Source organism: Poecile atricapillus, chromosome 20 (genome assembly GCF_030490865.1).
Source record: "Poecile atricapillus isolate bPoeAtr1 chromosome 20, bPoeAtr1.hap1, whole genome shotgun sequence".
Taxonomy (NCBI): Eukaryota; Metazoa; Chordata; class Aves; order Passeriformes; family Paridae; genus Poecile; species Poecile atricapillus.
In genome coordinates this window covers 1914618-1938812 of record NC_081268.1, presented here as the reverse complement: position 1 = coordinate 1938812, position 24195 = coordinate 1914618, and the positions used below count along the sequence as shown (strand labels likewise).

At 42.9% G+C, this 24195-nt stretch overlaps 1 protein-coding gene across 7 annotated transcripts in view; it reads right to left on the bottom strand.

The window, feature by feature from the left end:
- Positions 1 to 24195, bottom strand: part of DENND1A (DENN domain containing 1A) — a 153702-nt gene that overhangs the window by 73915 nt on the left and 55592 nt on the right. For all 7 annotated transcript variants that reach the window (XM_058853400.1, XM_058853403.1, XM_058853401.1 and 4 more), the window contains exons 6-10: positions 14063 to 14132; positions 13468 to 13548; positions 11347 to 11400; positions 7638 to 7748; positions 3751 to 3851 (exon numbers count right to left, since the gene is read on the bottom strand). In XM_058853400.1, coding sequence (XP_058709383.1) covers positions 3751 to 3851; positions 7638 to 7748; positions 11347 to 11400; positions 13468 to 13548; positions 14063 to 14132 — 417 coding nt within the window. The remainder of the gene's footprint in view (positions 1 to 3750; positions 3852 to 7637; positions 7749 to 11346; positions 11401 to 13467; positions 13549 to 14062; positions 14133 to 24195) is intronic.

Below are 24195 nucleotides of genomic sequence, written 5' to 3'. Positions count from 1 at the left end.
GATACAGCCCAAGATATGTGGATCAGCTTTGGATGCAAAGGCTCATCTTTTCAATTCTGAAGTGACAAACATCGTAGCACAATACAGTACATAAAATAATTACAGGGTCAGCATAAATAACCTCAATAAAATGTAATTCTGGTAAAGAGCATAAATATTTCCAATAAAATCTACCAGAGAGATTCTATTCTTCCATCATCACTCATCGATATGACTGAATAGGAAACACACCTAGGAGTAAATGCCCAAAGTTCATGTCAGGCTTCATAAATTGCTTTTATCACCATTTCTTTTGACCATGAGTTAATCACTGGCCATTATTTAAGTAGACCTTCAGCATCCTGTGCAGGGGAATGTGGTGTGTCCCCCCTTCCCCACCCAGGGCACACTGAAACAGTCCTTCCTCAGTGCAATTCAGGTCCCGAGACATGGAACACTCCAGCAGTTTTTAATATTTTATCAGGGTAGGTTTGTACTTGCAAGACTTCCAAGTGAAGTTCAGCAAGACACATCCCTTGCATAAAGGGCAGAAACACTCGGCACAACCTTTAATCCTTCTGGGAGCCCTGGCAGATTAAAGACTGCCCTTCAGAGCAGGCCTTCCCCACTGCTTGACACTTCATCAGTCCTGGGGCTTCTTACAGCCACAACTACTAATTACTCAAAGTTGTTTGCTGGCAGCCAATAGCCATTAAGTGCAAAATTAAGAAGTATCAGTTTCTACCACATGTATTTACTGCTCAAACAAAGTGCCTGCGTGAGCCTTTTGGAACAAAGAGAGGGGTCATTACTCCTCTTGTGCTATGCTGGCTCCCAAGGCAATCAGCCTTATTTATAATCAAATGAGTTATATAGGTAAATATCAAATCATTAAAGTAGCAAGGCATAAGCATGAATATGGATTTTGGGGACATAATGGCTATATATTACCCATTTATTACAGTTGCATTTTTACAATTTCTTTAATTCGTTTTCTTAGGCAAACTAGAGACCTCTTAATTATGCTCCCAAGAGGTGGGCAACTACTAATTGGAAGAGAAGCAGGTGAAATAGAGGGACATTTCTTCTTAAGTGAAAAAAGCCCAGCCTTAAAAAATACTGCAATTCACCGGGAAAGTAATGCAAAAGCCCAAGGATCTCCAAAAAGCTCCTATTTGCAGCTACATGGGAATTTCACCATTTTGCTTCATTGTTCCAGGAAAATGGAGGAGAGCACATTTAGCACATTCATGTCTTGCTCTACAAACATTGACTGAATGAGTGGCTGTCTCCCACCACTGGTACTTCCCTCTCCAGGGCAGATGCCTGATCTCTCTTCAGATTCCTCATTGAAATGCAACAGAATTCCACCCAAAATTTATTGGGGCAATTGATGCAAATTAGAAACTTGACTGCATAAATTGGACCAGTGCAGAGAAGGCACAGCTCCAACAGCAGGAGAGCAGCTACAAGAGGCTTTAGTGAGTGCCCAGGTGTGCCAGGCTCAATGGAAATGCCCACCAAGAGCTCCCCGGGCAGGAATCTTTGTTTCCCAGCAGCAGGACTCCAGCTCTGCCTCCACCTACTCGAGGAGCACATTGACTATAAGCAGATTTAGAAAACAGGAGAAAGGGGGTTAAAAAATATCCTGGAGAAAGGGCAAACTGCCCCAAGAGAAGTGTTTGTTCAGCAGCTGTGCCAGGGTGCTCTCAGAATTTATTCATGTTGGCTGCTAAGCTGTCTGTCTGATAGAAAAGACTGTTTTAATCACCCTACAAAATGTACTGTTTCTTCTGGTGACAAAGCTCTGGGGCTCAGCACACACTCAGCTGTGTCCCAGCTCAGCAAAGCCAGGCTTTTCTAAGGGCTCATTTTAAACACAGACACCAAGAGCAAGAAGGGAGCAGACAAAGTGAGAGTGGTTTTATGGCACACAGAAAACTAAGTGGGAAAAGTAGTGAGGAAAATTGATACACTGCTTCCTTCGCATCACCAAATGTTTAAATTTCCAATAAAATAGATGGACAAATTCTGGCCAAATTCAAATATTTGTGTGTGCCTGACTATCAGTGCTTGGTGGCAGCACCTCACTAACCAGGACTTCTGGCACCTGCTGGCATGTGCTCTAAACAAACAAAACCCAACCAAACAACCCCAAACCAGCCTCCAGCAGTGCAGCTGTGCTTCTCTGTGTTCAAAGGAACAAGCAATTGTGCATTAAGGTATGGAATCTCATCACAGTATTTTAGTCTCCTGCACCCAAAATGTTTCCCTGGGCTGAAAATACATTAAAGAGTGGAGCCTAATTAAAAAATAAAAATAAAAGATATCTCTCCTCCTCTTGCTTCCCCTCCTGCCCCTTTGTCCTCAATGATCTACATGACAGGATGAGATGACTGAAGAAGGATCCACCAGCAGCACTGAGTCAGCACCCCCACTACAGGGCAAGTGCATTGAGAACAAACATTTGGGAGACACATTTTGGCATTTTCAGCTCTGAGGGAAGGTACAGCAGTGAGGAATGCAAGGGAACAGAAATATTAAGTTTAAGAAAACCCTTTCAAGAATGAAACGGAAAGCAAAAGGCAAATAATCACAGGTGGAATATTTTTTTTAAAAAAAACTTGCAAAGATCTCGAGTGACACAGTCTATCCATCCTTCTGTGAGTTTCAAAAGAGCAGGAAAAGATTCAAAACATCACAACACATCAGTAAATGAGCACAGTCAACTGAATGAACAAGATACTCTGTATTCATGAGAACTGAAGAATTCTCATTGCTTCAAGTTTTGTTCCCGTTTCAGCTCTCTAAAATTCTTATGTCATATTTGCAAAAGAAATAACCAGGTAATAATTAAAATTAAATGGAACTCTTCTATTTTAAATAATCTCAGGTCATTTCCCTTTAGAGACAGACACCAGGAAGCAAAAATACTGCCTTAAAGCAGGGAGCTGATTTCTGAGTCCTCCCAGGCAAAAATGACATCTCCAAGTTCACATGGTTACAAAATAGACGGTGGACTCTATTTTGGGAAATATTTTATGGCACATAAATTGTTGCTAAATTGACTTAAACAATGATAGAGTGTGTAGCTACCTCTCCAATTAAAGTTCTGGCTGGGTAAGGAAATCAGGTGTTGCATTTGTGAGCTGCCTAACAGCTGTACATTTTGAAATGACTCTGCACACAGCCTGGCTCCCTCCTGCCATGGCTGGCTGTTGGCCACTGAAGAATCCCCTCAGTGATGCTCAGTGACTCCTGCCTTTCTCTCTGCCTCCCTCTGGGCGGGCCCTGGCCCTGCATTTGTCAGGAAGTCCATGAATAACTATTTCCCTGGAGCAGCAGGTACCTGAGGGGAGCTGGGGCAGCCTCTCCAAGTGTTAATTACACGTGAGAAGCCCATTATCCAGGGAAAGGCACCTGCTGGCACTGCAAATGACTGGGACCTGCCCTCCCTGCGCAGGGAGCCACGGAAGGCTCATTTCCACAGGAGATAACTCGTTAGATTCCACTCCCCCTTCCTCGACACAGGCACACACAACATTTAAATCAGCTGCACGGGAGCAAACTTCCTTTAAAGCTGCACAATTCGTTTCCAGGCCCTCTCTCACTGCTGGTTATCCAGCTGGATCCCCAGGAGCAGCTGCAGCAGGAGAGGGCTTCAGACTCACTCTAAGACACGTGCCCGGTGCTGTGGGTGCGAGGAACAGCTCCCCAGCTCCAGAACACACAGAACACTCACAGATAATGCACACACAGAGATGGCCTTACCAGCAGTAGTCCAGGAGATGTGGGGGCAGGACAGGAATGTAAACGTGCTGCCAGAACATCGGGTAGAGCATGGCTGCAGACCCATGGATGCAGGCAGTTAACTGAAAAACACAGAGAAACCGCAGCATAAATGAGACAAACCCCAAGCTTCAAATGGTCAACTTGAAGGCAAGAAAGTAAAGAATCAATTCTGCTTTCCTATTAATGCTTTATTAGAAAATACACAGCACTGCTGGCAAAAACAAGGGTCTCAGGGGGAGCAGGAGTGGCTGCCTGACTTTGTGAACAGCTGAGATTCACTCAACAAACCTAACCTGCAAAAAACACCCAGAGTTGTATAAAGCAACAGAAACATGGAAACAAAAACACAAAGGGAACTAAGAAATAGTAATGGCAAATCTCCCAAACCTGGAAATTACCATCCATAAAATATCATAAAACTGTTCTGAAATTATAACACCAACTAAAAAAAACGTGGCATGCATTTCTTAAAAACACAGTATGCTAAACTCAGTGATTAAATCTTGATGCTTTAAAAGGGAATTTTATCTAATTTCCCTTCACCTAATCATCTGATCCATTGATTTCTCACTTATATTGTTAAAAACTCATGCAGAAGAGTTTTGGTGTGACAGGTACTGAAACAGCAAAGGCAAGTGCCAGTGAAGCCATGGGGAGAATCCTCACAGAGGAAATTACTGCTCTCAATCCTACTTCAAACAATAATTATGAATTTGGAAAAGAAGATAAGCAGGATATTTGTCACATTCACCAAGGATATTAATATTGAGCAGGTGGTAATGCTCAATAAGCCAATCTCAGCAAAAGCTATAGGCAAAATACTGTAAGAAAAGGATATGAGCACACACGCTTGGGGAAATAAAATAGATAAATACAAGCACTCACACAGAAACACATCCAAGGCAGACTCAGAGGTGACAGGGAAGAGTCACATCCACCCTGCTTGTGTTCAGGTTCAGTGTCCTTTAATCTCCAGGGACACCCAGCACAAGCACTTCACTTGTGAGAGATGGTTTGAACACAACTCTCAACAAATCTGGCCAGTTCTCGGAAGGGAGGAGGAAACGGAGCATTTAATACCTTCTGGCCAGGGGGAAGGAGGGAGAATGCTGCTTACAAGTCCTGAGGAGACAAGCTAAGGGACTGAGGTCCCTGCATGACCTGAAGGTGTCTGAGATCAAACTAAGCAAAGACAAATCATGACATTAATTCTAGCACAGGTGGTATCAAACTGTTCATAGGCTGTTCTAATTCCTCACCCTCAGAACCCTGAGGCCCATCAGACCCCAGCCAGGGAGTAAGGGGTTGTGTCAGAGCTCCCCGTGCCATGGCAGAAGTGGCATGGGAAGCTCTGCTCCAGGATCAAAGCTGCATCCGTGCCACAATGTTTTGTGCTAAAACTCTAAAAATCACAGAAAAATCAAGCAAAGAAATCCACCTCAGTATGATGGAGCCAGACAGAAACATCCCTGAAATCCCCAAGTTTAAGTCATTTCAGAGCTTCATGTAAGACACCTTATAATGAGAGCCAGGTGCTGCTGCCCCACTCCCAGCCAGGAAACACCTTGGGGTGCCTTGGGCTGCAAGGTCTGAAGGAAAAGAGAATTCTGGATTCAAGGAGGGCTCTGGTTTCATTTCTGCAGCAGCATGCTCCCACCAGCAGGTGAGCTTCTGCCAGGCACAGGGGATTTATCATTTTGGTTCATATCTTTGGCTTTTCTTGAGGAGTTAGATCACAGAATATGTAAAAAAAATTAACAGGAGTAACATTTTGAGAAATGTTTTAACATTTTGAGAAATTATCTGCATTTCCATTTGTAGAGAAGAACAAAATCCAAGCAAACAGCTATAATTTCTCCATGGGTTCAGTCCACATGGTTTATGAAAGAACTAACAAACAGAGATTCATTCAATTACCTCTAAAACTTATTGAACTTAAGCATATAAGGATATTTAAAATAAAAATTTGAATTTGAGACCATGTATTATAGCACAGAATTCATTCCACCATAAAAGACTTTCTACCCAGGGTGATTTCATTTTCTCTCTCTTACCTGGTATTAAATTCAAGCCCTAAGTGTGAAGTGTGTCTCCGATGCTAACAGAAATGAACTGCAAACAGGTCCCTTCCACTTTGGTGTTAAAAAGCTAAAAGCTTCAAACAAAGGCAGCAGTCCCTGAGCAGCCCCCCAGGCTGGCTGCACTCAGGGAATGGGGGTTTGGTTCCTTTCCAGGGACAAGGTCTTGGCACTGCCAAGCACAGGCTGAGAGCAGAGAATGTTCCTGGGCTGGAACGGCGAGCGGCAACCGCTGGCTCCGGCCCAGCTCCTCAAACCTGCCTTACACTGTCACTCCAATCTGCCAGCAGTTTATAGAGAAACTTGTAAGCTAAGAACACACAGTATGAATACCCCTCCCTCCCAAGAACCAGACGTGCTTTTATCTTGGACAGAGGCAAAAGGAAGAGAAATAGCAGAGAGAGAGGAAAAAAACCCAGCCCCACTTGTGAACTGGCTCATTAAGGAAAGCACAGTGACAGGTAAGTAATTCCTCTTTCCAGGCTCTGTCACAAAGGGAGAGATTAAACCAACCAACCACACAATCTCTGAAATGCTTTGGGCAGCCCTTCTCTTTTTCCCTCCTCTCTGATCATTTACTGTTCTTTTCATTCTGTAGGTTGCTGAAATAAACACCTCTCCTTCATTTCATTCCATTACCAGACCTGGATGGAATTTTCCTTATTTTAGTAGTGAGGACACATGTGGCAGATAGAGAAGTTAAGATTTTACGAGTTTTCTATGGTATTAAACTTTATAATACTTAAATGCTTTCAGTTATATGTGGGATTGATTGTAAACATTATTAATAATTGTTATTAGGTGCCAGAGGCTATTATAATTCTCCTTTTACTTACCTTTCAAAATTATATTGTAATAGTTATACTGGGATTAAGTCTGAGGTTCTACTCCTCTCATTTCTCTGCCCTGTGCTGACAGCCCATCCTTATGAGGGTTTGTGGACATGACTGCAGCCTTGCAGAGCACTCACAGTGCCATGGAGCAGTTTGAATCCCAAGCACCAAGCAGGTCTGGTCATACAGCCAGACACCAGTTAGAGCCCCAGGAAATGGAAATGGCAGCTGTACTTCAGCCAGGACTGCTCGAGTGCTCAGCCCACAGCACTAGAAACCAAAATTAGTTAAACCATCTTCAGCACGCACAAAGGAAAGCAATCAATAGCCATTTACAGAGCAAACATGATGACCATGGAGCATTTGCTTTCATAAAGAAAATCACAATCTTATTGACTGCTAAACCTTGAAATGCATAACACAAAACTTTGAACTGAATCGAGCCCTGTGTTTGTTTTGATCTCCAGCCATTTTTAGAAGAGAGTACTCGAGAATATTCAGCAGCTTTCATCTCTCAGACACTTGATGGAGCCTAAGGAGCATTAAGACTAAACCTTATCAAACACAACTACAAAACTGTGCATTGTCAGTGTACTTTAGCCCACTCCTCTGGTCCATCCAGAAGAGGTCACTGGAACATCCATTTGACTGTGACATTTATCTTTTTTTTTTCCTGTCAAGTAAATTCTGAATAAAGGACTTCACTATGGAATGAGTCTTTGAACATTTGTGTACCAAACAGCCACAAAAATCCCTGCATCCAAAAAATTCTTTTGAATGTTGGGGGCCAACAGAAGTTCCACAAAATCCTCACATTAGGCACAGAACTGAGCTGGGGCTGCATAAGTGAGGTTGAAAGATAGACCTGGAGATAATCAGTTAATTTCCTACATATGACTAATTAAAAAAAATTTAAATACTGTGAATAAAAGAAATTCTTGTGCATTTTACTTACAGTGCTCAGCTTACTACAGCAAATGAGGATGCGGCGCTCGTACAGCATACTGGCGTAGAGATGCAGCATGTTGTTAACATCAACTGCTACAAAATACTCTGTCAGATTTCTCTGGGGAGAGAGAAGAAATAATTTTTGACTCATGATATTACAAAACCAAGTGTCCTTAACAAAAAAAAAAAAAAACCAAAAAACTAAACAAAAAATCCCCCAAACCCAAAGAGATTTCATGCTTCCATTGTGCTACAGCCAGTGCGTGGCTTAACAAAAGAAAGCAGGATTTCATCTTATGGCAGAGGCCTTTCCAATCACAGTATCTCTCCCCAAAGTTTTGGGGAGCTGGGTCTTGGAGTAATAAAAGCGATGATGTTTCACACACAGCTTTTTGAATACAAGATACTTCTCTGAGAAAAAAAAATATGTTCTGTCACTTTTATGGAGACTTCAAAGCTGCCCGATTAAGTACCAAAAACCCACATCCCAAAACTAAAAGCAGCTCTCAGAGGCCAAGTCTAATACAGTAAATTCAGTTGTGAGTTCAGCCTGTGCTAAAACAATTCTGGCTGTTGGGAACACACCTGGGCATTTCACACACACAAACCCCGTTGTCTGAACTGAACCTCTCACTGCAGGCACTCGGACATCCTGGGTGGGAGACAGAAGCACTTCACTGAGGAGGCTGAGGAAGATGGAAGGGAATTCTTCCTCTGACCACTTCGCTTCTTAAAACATAGAAATTAAAGGGGAGAGGTGGAGGAAAAGGTAATACCCAAAAATGCTGAATTAGGGAATTTGCTTCCGAATAGCTTCTTACAGACATGAAAGGGTTGCTATAGGATAAAGACAGCCTTATACAAAAAGCACATGTGAGAGCAAAATTAGATTAGTCATGAATTCAAGTGCAATCTTAATCATCCTTAAATAAAAAAGTGCAGAAAAGCAAAAAGCAAATATGATTTAGAAACTTAAAGAAGCTCAACAAAGCCTATTAGCACTTTTGACAGATCCAAGATACTTGGCCTAAGAAGTCTGCCAAGATGCTTCATACTGTGCAAAAATATGTTCCCCAGCTTGCCATCCAAACACAAAGAACTGAAGGAAAATTAAGCATTGTATTTGGGAGACTTTGGTACCAGTATGTAGAGGGATAAAAACTGAGCTCATTATGGTTGGCTTCAAACATGTAAAATAAAACAATCATTCAGGTCTTTGTTACAGCAGAGCTGGAGCCACAGACAGGTACAGTCAAAGGAGAAAAAAAAAAGCCAACACATTTTGCCAAAAACCTATTAAACTATCATGTACTTTTTCTGTATTTCTCATCCCATCTGTGCTGATTAACATGATATTTTTGTCTAAACATAAGCTGTCTTCTCTACGGCTCTTCTTCCCCCTCTCACCCACCCTTCCACCACGCCAAAACACAGCGCGTGACGACACAATTCCTGCTAATAGTGGGAATTAAAAGAATTTTTAAGGAGCCCTGAACTCCCTTTGATGCCACTCAACTCAGGGGCACAGCAAAAGCAGCACACAATCCCTGCATCCAGCCCGAGGACACAGCCCTGCTCCACACGGGTCTGTTTGTGAGGCAACAGCCTCCACCGCAAGAAGAAAATAGACATGGGGACTTGATTTGCAATTGTTCTTTCATCGAGTTTATTGTGATGACATGACACACAAATGTACCTTCAGATGGAAAGATTTATAAGGTTTCAGTCTTGTCTGCTCTCTGAGATTTGCCAAGGACACCTGGGAACCATGTGGGCTGCATGGAAATGTATTGGTACTGAGGAGATTCACGTGTTCCCTCGAAGTTGTATTTATAAGAAAGCTGTCAGCTCTGAAGCTGAAATTGGGACTTACACATGTATTTTGAAAGACATGTCTCGTAAGTGACAAAACCATGAATGAGTTAAATAAATACAAATGAAAGCGTTCCAGTTTGCAGGGTAATTGTTATGTATTTTGCTTCCTAGGATTTAAACCTTTCTTGGGGCAGTAAAAAGGGGGATTTTCAGAACAGGCATCCCCACTCCTCTCAAAATTCACCAAGAGCACTACAAAACTCCCTCACATTCATTTTAAAGTTCATTACCAAATCAATCATCCATCTGATCATTTGCTATCTACTATCAAGAAACACACATTGACTACACTGACTTTTGAGATTAAAAATCACCTCTTCCACCATCATCTAGAGAGGAAGATGGACCGAGTGATACAAAAATACACAAGACATCATCCCCAAGAAAATGCCATCATTTCTGCCTGTTACCTTACCTGCTATTTGTGAAACACAACAGCTAGTACCAGGAACTTCAGTCTTGCACTGTATTTCCTACAACCAGCCCCATTTATTTCTGAAGTCACTCTGCATTTACACATCTCTCACACAACTCACACCTCCTGAAGCAGGGAATGAGTTGCTGTTACAGGAAAGTGCCCATGCTAAATGGTTCTGTGACTCATTAAACATTGATCTGATACAAAGGCAGGTAATTCCAAGAGGTTTGTTAACATTCCAAACAGAGCTCTCTGCAGCTCTCCATTCATCATCGGATCCAACTTTGAAGGTTGGCACCACTAAAACTTTTGCCAATATGGGCATTAAATGCAATTCCTGGTAAGATATGTGGAATTTTTAATGAAGCAGGTCAATTGATTAAAATACAGCAGACTTCTGCCCATTTAATCTCCTTCTATTATTCCCTAATTTGCTCCATCTCTACAGAAAAGCTGCTTTAACAGATAGATAAAAACCTCCTAAGAAATGACACAATCCTGGGATAGTGGAAAGTGTCGCTGCCCATGGCAGGAGGTGGCACTGGATGGGCTTTAAGGTCCCTTCCAACCAAATCATTCTGGGATTTTATGATTCTATTAATTAGGACAAGATTTGATGGCTGGTTTAGACTCATGAATTGATTCCTGAATTACCCTCAGCATATCGTATTTGTACAAAAATAAAGCACCTCAGAAGAAAGAGCACATTTATTAAATTTCCTGACAGGATATGTGTCAGTATGAAGAGTCTGCAACACAGAAAAACCAGCAATAGTGTTTTGAAAGGCAAACAAAAAGCCCCAAATGCTATCTGCTATACAAATCACCCACAAATGAGATGGAATGTCTTGATGATTCCCTTTTTTCTTTCATGCCATCAACCGAAGAATATGATGCTGAGACCGACCGCAAAATGCTCGGGAAAGAAAACTGAGATGTCAGGCACAGGAGTTGGGCTGAGACAGAGCAGGAGCACATTAAAGAGTCTTTAAGAGAAGCAAATGCCAGCATTGTCTCCCCACAGACTTATCATCTGGCTGGAAAGCTGAGCCAGGCTGGAACACACACGACTGCGAGAGGCTTAAAAAGTCTCCCAAGAAGTGGCTCTGAAGAGCCCAGGTGTGCCTGGCATTCTCAGCAGCCATGCAGCAAGCAGAGCGTTTTCCCTGCTCTCTCAGGTCATTCTTCCAGAGGGGTGGCAGTGAAGGATTAGCAGAGCTGCTGTTTTACCCACATCAATCTGTCCATCAGTACCTTGTCCTTCATACAGCTCAGCTTTTAATCACACATGCAGACTGTCAGCTCCTGAATGCTCAGTATTTTACAGTATAAAACCTATCCCAAACAGAGCAATATTTATCATCTATGTAGCAGCTGACATTAAATAGAAACAACAAAGTGTAGGGTCCTCCCAAATACTCACATTTTCAGGTATACTGGGAAGCTCTCTGGTGTCAGGCACAGTAAAGTAAGAGTGCTACAAAAAGAGCAAATATCAATTATATCAATAATGTCGAAAACAATCTAAATGTATTGCCTGGTATTGGTATCAGCACTAACAGCAGTTGCTCAGATAAATAAGAATGACAGAACATTCCTTACCAACTACCAGCCAGAGTTCCCTGTCCTGGATTCCACAGGCTGGGTTCCCAGATCACAGGGGCAATAGGAAATGCATTAAGATAGAAAGTATCAAATGCTCCTGGAAAATTACATTCCAGTTTTTTGTTCTTTAGGGCTGCTGCTACAGACAGACCCACAGCGCTGTGTGATGCCAAGGAAACTCCAGGGCAGGCTGCAATTCAAGCTCTTTCCCCAGCCCACGGCAGGATGGACTTCAGGGAGCAGCAGCAGGCAGGGCCTTGTCTAACTCACAGCACCAGAGGGGTTCACTCCAGCCAAGGGGGAAGTTATGGAAATGTACTGGGAAATGCTTCCTAGGGTTCAATGCCTGCTTACCTGAGAAATACTGAAAAGTTCTAGGTCACTTTTATACACTCTAAAAGCACATTTTGAAAGACCATATTGCTGTCATATTTTCATAATCCATTGTATTGTTCAGTGTTTTTAATTGTCTGCATTCCAGAGCCCAGGTTCCCAATCCAACCACAGATGACCTGCATGATCCTTGGTCAGGGCTTTGGAAAGAAGGTGACTTGTATACAATTAATATAATTTTTAAGAGTTTCACAATTTGTTTCAGGGCTACTTATTAATTACTGGCTGAAGCCTGAAAGGCTGTTCCATCCTTGGCATAGCTCCACAAGTGGCACAATTCTCTTGCACACAAATCTCAGCCATCTCAGTGCTTCCTGATCAGGCTGTAACCTGAAATAGCAGGCAGGGACCACAGCTCCACTGAACAGAGACACAAAATGAGAAACACAAGCTTTCATTTCTGATGCATCACTGGTTTGGTTTGGTTGCAAAGATGCAATGCCAAGGCAGAGGAACAGCACTCAGAGCTGTATCACACAGAGGAACCTCGCTCCAACCCCGCAGTGGGCTCAGAAACAGCCAAAATAAAATCAGAAAAACACCATCTCTGGGCTGCTTTTTCTATCTTTTATTGCTCCATTGCCCATGAAATGTCTGAGACAAGAGGAGACAGGCAGCATTCCTTGGAACCACTGGTATGAAAAAAACTGGAATACCCCCACTGCTTCTGGCCTTGGGACTCAGCTCATCCCCTAAACAGAAATGCTCCTCAAGAGGGATTTTCAAGGGGCTGGGGATGTGTCCAGGGCCAGCTGGGACCAGCAGGGTCACACAGGTGCTCCCTAGGCACTGCCAGCCTTGGGGGAAGCAAGGGGCATAAGCTGCTTCCTGCCAGAAAGTGCTTCAGGAGGAGTAAAGGAAATGCAAGGGAGACTTCCCAGGAGGGTCCACATGAACTCTCAGCTGGCAACAGAAGCAAAGAGCATCTGCAGTGCTCACCACGGCCTGGAGCACAAGGCTGTGCTGCAAAAATGAAGACAAAAACCCCAAAAGACTAAATTCAAAATACAATCCTATCAGATAAAAGCCCACATCTATACTGCCAGTGTGCTTTGCTTAATTTTCTCACAAAATATAAAAATGAAACAAATTCTTTTTTTTTGTGAGGTTTTTTGAGACGGGGAGAAGGAAGAGGGGAAGGAACCAGAAAATGTGATGAGCAGTTAATACTCCCCAGGCTGCTGTGACAGGTAAGTGCCTGTTTGCTTCCCAGCCTGCTCCCCTTTCAAAGTCCCAGGGCCAGGAGCTGTGCAGAAGTGAGGGCAATAAATGTCCCGTGGTGCCCCTGACCTCCTGCAGGATATGGTGAGACATTCCCAAGGGAATACACACAGCCTTCCTCCAATCAACTGCATTTCAAAGACATCTGAGGTTAGGGAGCGGGAAGCAGAGGGCCCCCATTGTGAGAAGGGAATCTCACAGCTCCTCACAGCAAAACAACACCTGTGTACAAGCTCCAGGAGAGAGGATTGCTTTTGACATTCCCCTACTATGACATGGGATGAATATTAAACACCTTAGTTTACATCTCCCCCCCAACACTTACCACTCCAAGATGAACAGAGGTTCCTGGCTCAGGGATGGTAAGTTTATGAAATGTTTCTAGGAGCTCACTCCTCTGACTATCCTGCAATGAGAAAGAGAATAAACCAGGAATACTGAGCTAGTGCTGTTGTCACCAGGTAAACTCTGAGGAAGAAGGGCAGGGTAGGCCAGAGGGGTGGGTAAATATTTTGCACTGCTAAGATCAGTTCTACTTTTACTGCCCATGAGAAACTTGGATCAGACACCTGAGGGACTGCTGAGACTCTGCATTATGGGAACTGCAGAATTACAGGAACTGCTGAACACAGCTCAGGGAGTCAGGAAGGCCAGCACAGGTGGCTGCAGGGACTTGGGTCAGATCCACAGCCACAGCCTTGCACTTTATCTTTTCCAAAAAGAAAATTAAATGTGTATTTATTTTTCAGAGGTGCTTGCCAAGCTGAATATGATCTTCTGTATCACTGCATCATACAGATCAATAATTCACATGGTCATCTCTGATAGAAGCACTTCTTCAAACAGCTTCTTTCATCCTCTCACCCTCACTCATTTAATATTGGGATAGGAAAAGGAGGGTCAGTATTTTAGAATAATACCTGTCCTTTTGCTGAATAATCTGCCAAGACATTGAGCAGTTTATAAAAGACTTCAAACCACGGGAGGTAACTGAAAAAAAGAAAAAAAAAAAAAAAAAGAAAAGACAGTTATTTTGGTTTTGAATCCTAATACAAGCGGACTTTTAGAATTGAATAATCAGTATCTCAGTTTATAATTGTTTTAAAATCTCATTCCATCACTGTGTTTAGCCTGGCCCTTGCTTCAGTCAAACAGAAACTTCACCTTCAGTACATGCACGCAGCTTCCAAAAGAGAAGAAACACAATTAAAATGGAAACATGCAGAAAAATCACATCTTTTTCATTTACTTTACATCTCCATTCCACAGTGTAAGACAGTGAGGATGTTTCTTTTCACTGCAGCTTTGCAGGATTCCATGCCCTGTTTTCATGGCACAGATCTTTATTTCAATCCTTTTCCCAGCACCAGTGAGGAATTTCCCTCGGCTGTGGCGAATGCAAAGCCAGTCAGAGATGTACTCCCTGATGCTCTTTAATCACAGCTGCTTTCTGAAACAAATGGATTCTATTTTGATATAGTTAGACAGGATTTAAAGTTTTTATAAAATATGACTACATCCTGACAGCTGTAAGGAATGGAGTGCCCTGTGGTCCCTGGCTGTGCAGCTCTGGTGATAAATGAGGTGAGAAGCTCTCTATGAGACAGACAAAGTGACTGGCACTCCATCATTAGCGTTTGTTTGAAGCCTGCAAATGCTACTGTAAAATGTAAGTAGCTTATCAAAATATACTGATAAGCAACTTAACTTTTTGTGTTATACGACAGTATTATCGTTTAAATTAATATGCTCTAAATATCTTTACAAAGTGTGTATTCGAATAGAGCAGAAAGACAGACAATTACCACTTTAAAAAGCATTTAAGTTTGACATTATATTGTAAACAATTCAGAAGGATTAGGTAGAAGATAAGTTTCTTTCTTTCTGTTTAGTTAAATAAACTTCAGCAGAGTTAAAAGCTATTACAAGAGTAACAAGAAATCCTCTCCAAACATATCTGCTAAGTAGAGATTAAGAACCTGGTAAACAAACCCGTGCAAGGCATCTGTCAAAAGAGTTTGAGAAGACAGAAAAGCAGGAAGGCAGAAAGCTCCCTGGCAATGGGAAACCAAAGCTGCTTCCACGGAGACACCATTAAAAGTTCTACCTAATCGCTCAGGGACTTGGCCAGAAAAATACATTTACAGAGTTAAAATGAGAATCCTTAAAACCATTATTGTGCTTCTGTGCATCATGTCTTGTAAAAGAGGAAAACTGAAGCTGGTCCCCCCAGGCCTCCAGCTCCACAGGACCCAAGGGGGCAGCGCTGAGCCCCCAAAGCGGGGGCAGGTCCTGGGTGTCCTGTCAGGGCCATGTGCTCACTGCTGAGCTCCCTGCAGCTTCCAGGGGCTTGCTTTATTTACCTGCACACACCCAACCTGACCCAGCTGTAGGCTCCAGCCATGAGAATACTCCAGCACAAACCAATTTTATATTTTTTATTTGGCACCTAGGAGAGAGCCTCTGTGATTCCAATAAAACCAGCCCAGGTATGTCTCATATTCACACAACGTCAAACACCAGCAACCCCCCCAGAGAAACAGACACAGCCCCATTTCTGCTACACTTGTGACTCCCTGGCTTTCCCTTCTCTTCCCCAGTATCCTCTGGTGAACCTATTGTCCTTTTTTTATCATTCACTCCCCCTCCTCCAAATGATGGGTTAGCATCTCATCATAACTGCTTCTTTTTCTATTTTGAGAATAACTTCCCATTTTGAGGACAGTGTCACAATTTGGAATCTGAGGAAATGAGCTGGTATTTGAAGCAGAACTCATCCCTTCACAACACATGGGGATCTGTGTGGCTCTTGCTCAAGAGAGGGGCAAGACAAACAAAGACAAACCCACCACAAAATTGTATAAATTATGCAGACAACCTCGCTTCAGTTTTCACCCCCTCCATTGTCACCACACAGTCCAGGATGTCTCATCACAAAATTTCCAGATACATTAGACAGCTAATTTATCCTGCCATCTTCAATACTCTTACTTCATCACTTAATCCATGTGTTGACTACTCAAAAATAAAACAGTTCTGCTTTTATTAGATTAAACTGTGTGACCAGTTAGTTAAAAAAAATCTAAAAAATTCCCCAAGAAATACAGTTATCTGAATTTGTTTCTAGATGTCTGCCAGAAGGAAAAAGGAAATAAATGTAGGGTTTTTTTCTTATAGAAAGCAAATCCTCAAGGCAGCCTTTAAACACCCCTCCAGAAAAACACAGGCTGAGTTTATAACCCAAAATTTTCTGTACCTCGAGGACCTTAAGTAGCACAACTGGTAGCACTGCTGAAGATTTATGGCTTATGACTTGCTCATATTTAATTTGTAACCAAACACTTCCCCTTCCTCTTAGCTACCTCAGAACTTTTGATTAACTCTTGTTTTCGCAGGTCAGAGGTTAAGCAAAGGAAGGGAAGCGCTCTGCAGTGAGATTGCCCAGAGCCCCGAGCAGCCCCTCCCAGCTCCATCAAACCCCCAGGGCCAGCCCCGAGCCAGCAGGGCTGCAGCTCAAAGCCTCTGGGGAGCAGGAATCACATCCCCGTGAAGAGGAAACAAAAATAAAGGGGCAACCTGAAATTTCAGTTCTTTTTTTTGGCTTTTTGCTTACTGTTAGAAAGGTAAATCTCAGCTTAATAAAGGAGAGATTTCCCGGTGTTATTTGTAGCAGGTAACCAGGAAGGAGAATGCAATGGCAGGATACCCAACCTGTGAATGCTGAACTCATCAAACCCAACTTCCAGGGAGCACTCCAGGCTTTGGGAACCTTGTCAGCAAGAACACTCCACATTCCAGGGCAGCAGCAGCAAACCCCAGTGGCAAAGGGGACCTTTTCAAATTATTTATGAAGATTGCTATTACCATAGCAACTGTTTATAAAACTAATGTTTAACATTGCCAGCTCCAACATTCCATTTACTGGTGTGCTGACACCATGAAAAAACAGAGCCAGCACTTGTGGAAGGGTCCCTGTGCCACCTTTGGTTTCCTCTGGACCTCTGAAGTCCCACCCTGGCTCACAATCCCTGGAGCACCAGAGCAGCTCCTGGGCCTGTAGAGGCTGAGCTGCACTCAGGCACAGCTCTCGTGTGAAATGAATGCGACTCAGTAACTAGTCTGACATCAACATGTATCATGCAGCATCTCCTCCTAGACTGAGTTGCAAGCACACATAACTTTTACTCCTTCCATTCACACAGATCAGAAGTGGAATTTTTAACACGTATTTATTTATAACACATACTATATATATTTTGATAACAGCATAACCAACTGCCATCTCCCTTGCAAAACAGAACAGTCATTTCCATTTTGCAGATGGGCACACTTCTCTGTGGTGACAGGCTTACAAAATCTGTCTGTATTAGCCAGGATTGGTTTCATGGAGTTCCCAAACCTTGACCTTTTTGCTCAGCACAATAATCTACAGTGACCTAGAACACAGAATACAGCCATGACCTCAGTTATTATATGAAATGTAGACACATCATCACTAACTTCACTGACAAAAGTCTAAGGAAGAGGAAATTCAGGCCAAATGCATCTTCTGCCAGCACTCCTCCAGCATTTGCCACTAAAACACCCAGCGCCTCAGTTCATGGACTCTGAAGAACAGACAATAAGAAATAATTCCCTTCCTTGTGCCCAGGTCCTTGGCTGTGGCAGTGATGCCACCAGGGAGCCCAGCAGGGTGACACTGCAACAGGAGTGACCTGTGCCACATAGGCAGCTGCTCCTCTCCCTGTGTCCCCTCCACAAAACTCCAGCACAATCATGAGAGAGCTGAAAATCCCAAGGAAGATTCAGCAAATTATTATTATTATTATTATTATTATTATTATTATTATTATTATTATTATTATTATTGACTTTTTCATTTTAATCTATGAACCCCATGAAGGCTCCTGGTGAAGCAGAACACATTTTCTGACTCACAGTGCCTGTCAGTTCCTGCAGGACAAAAGACAGATCCTCGGCAGGAGCTCAGAAGGATCTTTGTGGATAATCCCAACACTGTGCTTGAAAAAATGCAAGGATGGAAAACATATCAAAAATTACTCCAGTTTCTTGGTGACTTGTTATCTTAGGACTTCTTGCATTTAAAGATAAAACTCTGCAATTTAAACTTAAACCCAATATTGCTTCTTTCCATCTTCCCCTACCTGGCAACTAATGATTCTCCTTAGCATTACTCCTAATCATGCAATCACGTTCTATTTTAGGTTAGTAGTGGTTTTAATGAGGAACTAAGTTATGTTTGCCAAGCCACAATGCTCTTCAGGGGTTCTATGCAAACATGATTTTAAATAGCAAAAACACATTATCAAAACACCTTTTCCTTCCTTTCATTAAAAGTATTCATTTCTCTTTTAAATTATTCATAAATTTCACTTTAATTTTTAACAGTTAAGATGAAGTAAAATGACATTAAACTACATATTTTTAAAACTAATCCCATTTCTCTACTCAAGAGAAGGATCACTCTCCACATGCTATTATTTTCCTTGCAGGTATACACTATTAAATGCTTTTCCCCACCTTCATTTCCTTCCGTCACCCAGCGTTTCCAGCATCTTTACCAAATGCATTTAAAGAACCAAGGCATCTCTAGGCTCATTTGGGAATTTCCACAGGCTAAATTCTCAGTTCAGCTGTTTCTGTGTTCCAGTGTCCTCCCTACACCTCACAGACCTCAGCGTCATTCTCTGCTCTAGACTCAGTCTATTGACACCTTCTCACACTTAGGAGCTTCAGCACAGACACCCCAAATCTCCATAGCAACCCCTGTGCATGTGGGTGAGATGCAGCCTTACCTTCCACGGGAGCAGCCAACTGCTGCTTTGAACATCAGCTTTTTACTAATTTATTTCTTTCAAGTTTCCTGTGTGTCAGACCTGCCCCACTGCAAGCGCCCCTGCCAGTGCACAAAGCCAGCTGCACCCTTGCCTCTCCTTGCTCCCATAGGATTTATTTTCTTCCTGCATTTCCCCCAGTTTTGTAATAAACTTCCCTTTGATTATCACCCATGAGTGATCATTCCATGATTCAGATTAAAGTTATGCCGCTTAAGCATGACTCATGTGCATATTTTAGAAGTACTAAACCCCACAGAACTGGATCTCATCTTATGGAGCATCTTAATAAATAATTGTCAACAGCAAGTGCTTACTTTGCTGACTTTCCATTGTGTATCAACAATAAAAGTCAATTAAAACATTCCCCTTGCTGTTTTCCTGCACAGTGTGACCATGTCTGAGCAGTTCCAGCAGGTCTCCTCACACAAAGCCTCCCAAATTCCCTAAATGCCAGCACCAAGCCCAGCCCTTCCCAGAGAGCTCCTGTGGCCCTGGAGCTGCAGCTCAGAGGAGCTCAAGGCAGCTGAATGCCCCCGGAACAACTCGGAGCCAGAAAACTGCAACAAGGAGATTTATGATGTAACAATTTTACATTTCAGTCAAGCTAAGAAGTGCCAGGGCAGCTGGAGATGCCTGCTCAGAGGGGCTTCAGTTCGTGCTCTGCCATCTAATTGGGACATGGCAATGGGAACTGCAGGCTGAGGGGGACAAAGCTGTCACCCTTCCCCAGGCTCTTTGTGGTCACTCGAAAACCTTGCAGGGAAAAAGTCCAGTGCAGCTGCACTGTGGAATTTCTGTAATTAGAAGGAATTCAGACGAGTTTAGCATGAGTGTGTGGCACCGTGCAGCACCCACAGCCACCTCCCAGTCTCTCACAGAGAAGGAATAAAACAACTTCATTTTACAGTCCGAAAAATAAAGTTTTTTCATTAAAAACATGCCTTGGACTTTGATTGGAAAGCATTTCATCTGAAACCAATGGGTTTTAGGAGCTTGGAGCACTATAGTTCACCTGGGAAGCAGGAATCCCACACTTTCTGGCTCCCAGGGCCAGGACCACCAGCCTCCACTCCGTACAAGGGACTGGATGTTTACAGAAACACACCACAGCTTACAATGTGCAAAATTTGAAGTACATTCAATAGTCAAGCTTTCTCCTTGTGAATTACTAGTCACTCTTAAATTTTAGAAAACTTATTGAATTTTATGATAGACTATTTCGTGTTCAATTTCTTTCAGAATTATCTTTGTGGCCTGGTCTGTTGTTGGGACTGTCTGTTCTCCCTCAGGTAGATCATTCATAATCATAAGGTGTCTCATTCCTTTTCAGAAGAGAAACTTGTACATCTTTGGAGTTTTTTAGTTTAAGCCCAACAAAGAAGCTTCAAGTATGTTTGAGAGCAAAAGACTGAGGGAGTGACAGGAAATAAAGATACATAAGAAAAACAAGCAAAACATTTGTTTGCATTTCCAGCACACACTGACAATTATGTCTGTATGCTCTTCTAAAATCCACGGGCAAAGGCTGTACCAGAAAGCCCACTGGGTGAGAAGATGGGCATGCTGAAGGGCTTGGCACTTTATAGTGAGGTTTATGAAATGCAACAAGATATCCTTAGAGTAAAAAACTTAACAATTCGGTTCCCTTCAACACCAACAGAAACACATTGACCATTGGCTTTACTGAGGGTAAAATGCTGTAAATAACAAACATGAAGAGGGTAAAGAACAGACTTAATCTGAGAAAAGTTACAGATTGTACTGGCTCTAAATTATCTGGACCTTACAAAAAAATGGTTATGAAGGAGCTAGAGCAGTTTGGCACACGTAGCTGGATTTTAAAAAGCAGGATGCACTAGACAGCATGAGAGCCTCAAGATCCCCACCAAAGTGACAACACAGAGAGAGGATTCCAAAGGCTTAGCTTGTCAAGGAATCTCTCTTCTCAAACCATGTTTAAAAGCACACATGAAAGTGCTGGAAGAGAGAATTCTAGATGTGGCAGACAATCAGAGATCCCACTAGGTTTGAGACATCTGGCATCAGTTGAAATCCATCACATTTCATTTGGGGATCAAAGCCTGCTGTTAAGTCTATCACAGGTTGAAATAGTAGATCCTGAACAGCCTTTTCATCCCAATGCAAATTAACCCTTTTTCCTTGACCAGAGAAACAGCTCCTTTTCATTACTGACTCCAATCATATGTGCTTGTCAAGCTATGCCCTCTAGTACTAAGTTTCAGCAGAAATTTCAGTAGCATTATGAACTTTTTATTATAAATCAAAAGTGCTCCCTCCCAGCCACCAGGCCCCGCGCTCTGGCACGTGCTGCAGTGAGCTCCAAAGCCACTCAGGGACAGAGTTGGTGGCACCATCTGTAATGCAGATAAATTCCTGAAGGGAAGAAAAATGTTGCATACAGGTAACACTGTATAAAAGAAAGGGCTTGTTACCCATGTAAAATCATGGCTCAGGCCTGCTGCTTTGGCTAAGCAGAAAAGGACTTTGGGAAAGTGACTCAGCTGAATCAGAGGGAGTTATATAACCAATAAAACAGGTTATATAACCATCATGGTATACAGTGGTTGGTTGAATTATGGTTGTTATGATTTAAAACTATGTCATTGATAAAGGCCTAACTGCTTAAAATGGCCTGGTTTTTGCAAAAAGGCAGCTTTCCTTTGCACCTGCCTGGGGACTCTGCGGCACTTTGCCCATACAGAGAAATTTTACACACCTCTGTGTCCAAGAGCTCTGCTGCACAGCAGCCAGCTGTGCTCTGCTGCTAAAGGGAGGTGCCACATACTGAAAAGTCAAAGCTGAGCATCAGGTGTGTATTTGGGATGCCTGGGTGTGAGTTCTGAGACACGATGGTGAATCCTTGCATTTTGGCAAATTAGCTACACAGAGCATTGGAGTAGGGAATGAGGGTATTTCAGTAACAAAGCAGAAATCAATTACATGTACAACGTTCTTCTCCATTCCCCAAACCACTTGTGTTCCCTGCTGGCAAGAAACAAAGCTAAGTGAAGGAAGAGGTTTTACAGTTCCCTTCACAGGGAGGGAGCTTCATCACAGTGAAGAAATATTCACATGCTCAGAGGGAGTACACACGGCTCCTAATAATAAGCAAAGTTGGTAGGAAGTCATAAAAGTTAAACCCAAACCCAAGCAGAGCTGAAAGAGCCAAGTGAAAAATTCATGATTATGTCGGCGCTGTGGAACTTGCAACTGATAATTTGAGAATGCAAGGAGCTGGGCTAGGCATGTAAAAATCACCTTACTTACAGCAAACAAGCACTTGCAGAGCAAGATGGCAATAGGAAGGCTACAAAGACCAAGTCAGAGTCTGATATTTGAGTGCAGATTGTTTATGACCACAGTGTACAATGGTTTAGAATTCACAGCAAACATTCAGATGTAAAAAAAGCACACAAAATGATAGTACTTGATCTTCACCTGCAGAAATACCACGGATGGTATTCTATCCACAGAATTCCTGAAAATGTATGACACATTAATTAACAGAAAAGTCTTTCAGGCCCATTTCCTAGCCAGCAAGCCCAATTTTTATTTATGAGACTTCTTGTCTAACCATCAGCTTAAGCAAATGATTAAACCAGGAAACTGCCAACAATCATTTTACTCTCTGAATGCTCAAACACTAATAAATTCTAAAACACACTGAGGACAGTTAGTGCAGGTAATGCTCAGTGTGGAGGAAGATCTCTCCCTCATCAAGCATGTTCATAAACAGCCAGGGATACAAATGAGGGGTTTTATTTGGGCTCCCTGCATAGCCCAGGGAACTCTGCCTCTAGGAAGCCACACAAAGCCTCTCTCCCATGATTACAGTGCCTGGATCACGGCTCCTATTGGAACAATATGCACAAGTTACTCAAGCAGCTTTTCTCGGCAGTTCCACCACTCCAGCAGCCCCAGCGTCTCCAATTACCTCTGCATAACCCGAGGGCTCTGCCACAGCTCCAGTTTTGAAGGAGGAAGTTGCCATGTAATCTCTTTGGGAATGTTGTACACATCTGTCAGCAGGGACAGGATGCTCTCACTCCTGACAGATGCATTTGTAAGCCTTCAGACAGCAACCCAAAAGTGATCCATTTGTGGAAGAGAGGATCTATCCATCTTGTACTTTAACTACTTCCTCCCTGCCTTTTTGATGCCAGGGAGGGGGTTTTCCCCAAGGTGATGCACTAATTCAGTTTGTATTAGCTCTAAGATGAAGTTTCCAAGCCAGTCAGCCAGGGCCAAAGGTAATAAAAAGTGACATGATTTAATTATTTCTGTTACAGTTGTTCAGCAACGAAAGAAGGCACGACACGAAGGCCTAATTAATTAAGTAAAATTGGTTTCTGGTCAGAAGGCAAGACCAGTGAAGTAGCTGGACTGCATGCAGTACTATCAGCTTTATCCAATTCCACCAGTAGTGATACATTACTAACACTTGACATTTTTGTTGTGATCCTTCTCACTGATATTTTACGAAAGTGTTTTGACTTGCAATCAAGATTAAAGCTTCGACGAAATCTGCAATAAACTTTCTGTGACACAGCTTCACTATTCTTCACATTTACTAAAAGTCAGTTAAATTAGTATTCCCTGGATGGGCAATGTAGAGGGAAGAGGAGAAGCTTGCAGGACTGCTGGAATGGGTGGAAGTGTGCAAGTAAGTTCACAGATTTTCTTCAGGATACAGATGTTAAAGACAAAGAGGAAAAGAAGTGTTTGGGATCACTGTAATGGAAGCAATAATTCTGCTTGTCCGAAACTGGGAGAGTTGACAAATAGCCCAGCTCTGGAAGCAGCTCCCTATGGAAAGCACAACTGCAGGTGGGAGCTCAGGACATCCCTGACACTGCAAGGCCCCAGACCTGTTGCTGCATGTCCTGGAGCACTTCCATACTCAGGTTCTTGCCCAGCCTGCCCCAGCCCTGCTCCAGTGTCCCTCACTCCTGCAGGGCCTCACGGGAGCTGTTTGGCCTTGGCAGTGTGTGCAGGGAGTGAGAGGAGGCTGAGGCTGCAGGAGCTGCATCCCCGGCTCAGGACCAAGAGACAGCAGGGAAAAGCAAGAATGGAACACACTCTGAGTTTAACTGGAATGCACGTTCCTCTGGGACAGAGCTCAGAGAGCTCCAGGGCTTCTCCTTCTGCACCAGCACTGGGGAACAAACCCCTGC